The sequence below is a fragment of the Setaria italica genome, chromosome II, assembly GCF_000263155.2.
Source record: "Setaria italica strain Yugu1 chromosome II, Setaria_italica_v2.0, whole genome shotgun sequence".
NCBI classification, from domain to species: Eukaryota; Viridiplantae; Streptophyta; class Magnoliopsida; order Poales; family Poaceae; genus Setaria; species Setaria italica.
This window is the reverse complement of record NC_028451.1, coordinates 36,022,187-36,028,048: the sequence shown is the minus strand read 5'-3', so window position 1 is coordinate 36,028,048 and position 5,862 is coordinate 36,022,187. Positions and strand designations below refer to the sequence as shown.

Here is a 5,862-nt window from a genome sequence, read left to right as displayed (position 1 = left end):
AGATAAGTCACAGAAACAATTGGTTTAGCGGCGGGATCAGGCAGGCTTTGGGGCCTTGCTTAATTGTCAGCTTTATTAAAATAAAATCTGATCCGTGGACAGGTAGGCAACTGGGGCATACAATTGAGATGAACACGATCTAGAGAGAGAGAGAGACACCATGCAGGATATTATAAAACTGTTCTGGACCACATCTTTTTTCTTTACAACCACATCACCGACTTCACTGACGACTCTACGGTTCAAAAGTAAATAAGTTTTTAATTTACAGAGCTGAAAATACAAAGCATCCGGCGCCTGCCGACGCGAATTTTTTCTCGCCAAAGCAGAGGAAGCATCCAGTGGGCGTGAAGCTGTGATGGTTCCACGACCAACCCCATGGTCAGATTCTCCGGATTCACAGGGGACGGGCAAAACAAGATGCTGGGGAAAAGAGGGGGTGGGGTGAGGGGTAATCAACAGTAAACGACAGTAGACGAACTACGACAACATCAACGAGCAATCAATCAAATAGGTCATACTCCAGGATCCATAAGGTGTTTTGACACCTAAAGCTTTCACGGCCTGGTAAACATGACAAGTCGACTGAATCTTCTCTTTTACCTGAAGGGTTGTCTTCCTTTAACCCTCCTGTGCATGCCACAAGGATACCTACGAAACCCTTTCTCTTCCGTATTCCCAAGGGGTATAAAACAACTGGGCAGCATTCAGCATTTTTTGGGTTTGTCTGCTTCCTCTTCAGCCTTGGACATATCTCTGCTGGATCTGTTGTATTTCATGTGGCTCTGGACCAGATGGCCAGCGGCCTGGGCGGAGATGAGGGACAGCTCCCCAGCGAGGACCGCACCAGCAACCACCGAGGCCAGGAGCCTCGCGTTCGACCCCGGGGATTCCCTGTTCGCGCCTTTGACGCCGAGTAGGTCCAAGCAGGCAGACTGTGAGGCCAGCTGCGTGCCCCCCCCAACCGTGCCAACCTGTGTTTCGGTTAGGACAATACCTCATCAGTTACAGTATAATGGATGGCCATAAGATAATCACACTAGCAAACAACTCTTCTGCAAGTGTCCAGTACAGACAGATGCCACTCCAGATGCCATTTTCAGAAATCAGCAATAGCAAACAGAACATGACAAGATTACTAACCACTAATAAACTAGATACAGACTGATATTGCCAGCGTCTGCTGATTATGAAAACTCAACAGTGGCAAGAGATTTCTATATGCCAATCGGCTGAAACAGGAAAAAATGAAGAGGTAAGGCCATGATGGCATAGGCATCATCAATTCTAAAGATCATAAAAGCAGCTAGTAGACATCTCCATTGTACAATAGCTTCATCATGAAATTCCTAGGTTCCGTATGTACTTAAATGAAGGGTAGCAAGCAATATTGCAATATTATTAGCATTACAGTACCTGCTCCTTGACGAGGTCAACAAAATATTAAAAAAAGGCACTTGCTGGTTAATAATGAGCTACTTTAAGAAGGGCATATCATATAATTGTTTCAAGAAATCTCATGGAAGCCAAATGATTAGGGACCACAAAGTAATAAGGAAAACATTATTAGCGCAAGAGAATGTTGTTTCATACCTCGATAGATGGCATAGTAACGGAGATGTGGAGATCTTTGCCATCATTAATAGCTTCCAACATTGTCATGCATTGGGAACTCTCCACATTCTGTGCAGGGTCCTGACCAGTTGCAATGAAGATGGCTGTCACGATGTTGCTTGCATGGGCATTGAAACCCCCAAGCGCTCCAGCAACAGCTGAGCCAGCAAGGTTCTTGATTACGTTCAATTCTACGAGTGCCTGAACGTTAGTCTTGAGAACCTTTTTCACAACTTCTTCCTTGATTATTGCCTCACAAACCACAGACTTTCCACGCCCTTCAATCCAGTTTACAGCAGCTGATTTCTTGTCAGAACAGAAGTTACCTGTTTCATTACATAGGATCGGTTAACAAAGCATAAGTCATCAAAGATTTGTGGCAGGAGAGAATTTTGCAAACATATCATGTTATTGACACAAATTCAACTGTGCTTGAAAAGAAAAAAATCCAAAGGGCTGTAGTTTCTATTTTCCTGGCTCTCATAGCATTACTCAACTGATATTTTGACATTTGCTAGGTCACTTCATAACTGCACCTGCACTGTTGGAAACGGGCTTACTGCTATTGCTTATGCTATGACAAAATGAGTGAATAATACTATTTTGAAACAATAGACTATAACACGGTGGTTGTTCTCGAAATTTTCTTGTGTGATTTCTCCTTATCAGTTCTAGTTCTTTCAACTGTCCATTGCATACAAGTGGAGGAAACAGACAGAAAGCTAGCCCCAGAGCTACAAATGGGAGCAACTGAGGTCAACATCAGCTCTCGGGGTCATGCCTAGATGGTTCGCTGTCTGATTTAGAAAAATGGTGTAATCGGAGTGAAGATGAAGAGAATTTTCCACCTGGTTCCTGAATTTGAAAATGCTTATCTCAAACAGAAACAATGATGAGCATGTGCAACCTAACAATCAATTATGTTTGTTTAAGGTTCTCATAAAGCCAATATATTTATGTTATGTACAATGTTACCTAAAGTTTGCACTTGAAAGGGTACAACACAATCAGATGCACAACAAAGCAACTTAAATTTTACAAATAAACTAAAAGAATTTATGATATGGGAAAAACCTGATATGCTGATGACATCCATATCAGGGAAGTCATCCTGGAGGTAGTCCAGTACGTTCTGGACGCCTTTGGAGACCATGTTCATCCCCATGGCATCCCCTGTGCTGCAGGTGAACCTCATGTAAAGGTTCCTCCCCGCCATCGCGCACTTCACTCCCTGCAGTCTACCAAATCTGCTCGACCTGCACAAACCCAAAGGCCAAAACAGCTCGATCATCAAATCGTCCTAACATATAAAACCAATAAGGTCAACAACTGGGCAACCGTACAAGCAATTATGGGTTGAAATTTGACAGCTGACAACATGTGTTTCTGCTTTGATTGGGACTGGTGGCATGGAGACGTATCGTCGACCACAAGAGCTGCACTAGCCCACAGTGCAGTGCGATCGTTGGGCGCGTGGAGCATGGGTTGAAAGGGACAATGCGATGTTGATTCGTAATTTAGCGTCCTTACCTGTTAAAGACAGTGGCCAGGGTGTCAAAGTTGGCGGGATTCTCCAAGAAACCCTTGAGCTCGGCGGCGCGGCGGGCAGACGGGAACCGGACGGCCGGGGCTCGCGTCATCCCGTCCTTGAGCACGACGCTGAAGGCCCCGCCGGACTCCGCGATGGCCTTGAACCCTCGGTTCGTGCTGGCAACGAGGCATCCCTCGGTGGTCGCCATTGGCACGTAGAGCCGGCGACCGTCGAGCAGGAGCGGCCCGGCGACGCCCACGGGCAGCTGCACGTACCCCACCGGCAGCTCGCAGCACTGCCCGAGGATGGACGCATAGTCGAACCCGTCAAGCGGGAGTCCCTCCATCTCCCTCCCCGTGATCCGCCGCAGCGCCTCTCGCCGGATCCCGGCAGCACGGCGGCAGTCCCCCAGCCTGGTCTCCAGCACGTACGACGGGATCTTCCCGGCCACGACCGCGGCCACGATCTCCTCATCCTCCTCCGGCATTTTCTCCGGCGCGGCGGCGGGGTTCCCCAGCAGCGCGCACGGGGTCGGCGCGGGCTGCTGCGGCGGCGGCGCCGGCGCCGCCGCGCGGCGGGAGTCGATGATGTAGTCCTCCTCGTCGTCGCTGTTGGAGACGACGGACTGCACGAAGGCGATCCCGAAGAAGCTGAGGAGGTAGATGAGCGAGGCGACGAGGCCGCAGATGGCGAAGATCTCGGCGAGGGAGACAACGTGGAGCGGCGTGGAGGCGCGGATCTTCTCCCGCCACCGCCGCATCAGGTAGACGAGCGACGCCGCGAAGAGGGCCGAGAAGATGAGGTTGGTGTGCCGGATCGGGAGCGGCAGCGCGTCCCCGGCCTGCACCCGCACCCGCTCCCCCTCGGCCCCGGGCGCAGCCGACGGCCGCCGCCGCGGGTGCCCCGCCGGGGCGCCCCCGTGCGGCGGCGGGAGCCTGCGGCGGACCTCCATAGCCATAGGGCGGCGGTGCTGAGGGGCTCGTCGGCGCTCAACCCCGCGGCGCGGAGGAGCAGGAGCAGTGGCCGCCCGGGGTTTGGGTTGTGTTTTGGGGATTTTGATTTGGGGCGAGGGATCGATCTGCGCCGGGCGCTTTAATAAGCTTCGCCGCCGCGCGATCCTGATGAGCTCGGCGGACTCCTTGACAGGCTGGGCCCACCATTTGTCGTTGCGGGCCCGGAGTCCTTGCCTGGATGGCCTCGGGTGGCTCGGGTTTTGTTTTGCTCGCGCCCGGCGGGCCGTGTGGCTACAGGTGGTGTGGGATGGTTAGTTTGTGGCCGTTTTGAGTTGTCCGGACGGGTTCGCATGGTGTCCAGCGCTGAGTTTTAACCTTTTTCTAGTAACACTTCGGTTGCGGAGTCACACTGTCACGTACGCACGTTACGTGGTTCGAAGGGGGCAATGCTCTGTGTACACGTCCTGCCGAGGTAGGTACCGACTCATGGTGACTCGAGGGCCGGCACAACGTGTTCAGTTGGCTCTTTGCCTAAGCTCAGCAGGCTTAAACTTTCTTGTTGTTTTGTTCATGTATATAAGTCTCATGGATTAGCGCAAAAAAAATCAACCTCTTAGTTAGGTGATTTTTTTATTAAGAAGAAAAAATAAGCACCTAAATTTGAGCTAAAGGAAACTCAAACGGTGGTTAGAGTGCACGACCACGCTTCCCACCCTAACAAGTTGAGTTAGACTCATTCCTATGGATTAGCATAAATATATGATGGGTTTTATCTACATGGACAGTTGGAAATTTGTATGTCTTACGATGCCGCTGCATGATTAATTAGAATTAATTCCATTGGGATACGATGAGTAGGATCATGCATGTCTACAGCGAGAGGAAGCGTCATTGAGACAATCTATTGCCAATGTCATTAATGGCCTAGAAGTTTTATGTTTAATTTCTTTTCCTTAAAACTGCACGATACAAGATTGACTGCTCTTCGCTGTCCAAAGGGTAAGAGTCTGTCTCTTTCTGGAAAAAAAAAAGGTTAGAACTTGTCAACAGTACCTAGTAGTGATGACTGCGCTACGAAGGCGACTGAGGCTGTAGTTGTACCACCCCAGCAGCCGTATCGATCTGGCTGGTGATCCCAACCATGTCGATCCACAAAGAAGCGACGTAGTAGCCACGTAGGCTTTTGACCGGCTGATTGCTTACTGACATATGCACGGATCGAAGCCAAATCTAATGCACTTCGTTCTAAATGCAGCCGGCACCCAACAGCAAGTTTTTTTAATCTTGTCAGGAGCTAATAAGAAGAGTCCGGTCCATAGTGCTACTAATTAAGTTTGGTTTGGCCATTATCTATCACAACACGTTGGTTAGTTTGAACACCAATCAAATGGCATAGTAGCATGCATACTAGTACGTGAGATCATTAGCACACGTTGGTTTGAGCACAATACAAACGTACGTTTCTCTAGCAGTTCAGAATTTAGAACACACTACTCTGCGTCCCTGCTACCGGAAGTTTCTGGAGCACGGTCACGAATCGTGAACACATGATCGGAATTCAGAGCAGACCAACCCCACGACCACGAGGTCAAGAACGAAGACCACCTTCAGTTCTTCCGTGACGGTGGCGCCCTTCAAATACAACCCAACAAGTGCCGCCGGCTGGCGGCTGCACGTATAAATACAGGGAGCGGCTCGACCAATTCCAATTTCCACCACTGCACGGTCGCACGACACTTAGGTGCGTTGGTGCGAGACGATCGA

General features: G+C 49.9%; 1 protein-coding gene across 2 annotated transcripts; it reads right to left on the bottom strand.

The window, feature by feature from the left end:
* Window positions 1-55: 55 nt before the first annotated feature.
* LOC101777103 (3-hydroxy-3-methylglutaryl-coenzyme A reductase 3) lies at window positions 56-4,213 on the bottom strand. 2 transcript variants are annotated; one of them, XR_214701.2, is made up of 5 exons: window positions 3,145-4,103; window positions 2,689-2,870; window positions 1,594-1,940; window positions 604-974; window positions 56-423 (listed from the first exon to the last, which is right to left on the bottom strand). XR_214701.2 is itself a non-coding variant. In XM_004957167.4 (4 exons), exons 1-4 carry the CDS (start codon window positions 4,101-4,103, stop codon window positions 708-710), a joined length of 1,755 nt encoding a protein of 584 aa, XP_004957224.1. In that variant the 5' UTR covers window positions 4,104-4,213; the 3' UTR covers window positions 56-707. The 2 variants fall into 2 exon arrangements, 1 of the variants encoding a protein (XP_004957224.1); XM_004957167.4 differs by having other exon boundaries at window positions 56-974; window positions 3,145-4,213.
* Between the last annotated feature and the right edge of the window lie 1,649 nt (window positions 4,214-5,862).

Excerpts from the sequence above, each read along its gene's own strand:
- LOC101777103 (XM_004957167.4), bottom strand. The coding sequence starts at position 4,103 with ATGGCTATGGAGGTCCGCCGCAGGCTCCCGCCGCCGCACGGGGGCGCC. Across the intron at positions 1,941-2,688 it reads GGATGTCATCAGCATATCAG|GTAACTTCTGTTCTGACAAG; the intron begins GTTTTTCCCATA and ends GTAATGAAACAG. Across the intron at positions 975-1,593 it reads TTACTATGCCATCTATCGAG|GTTGGCACGGTTGGGGGGGG; the intron begins GTATGAAACAAC and ends ACCGAAACACAG.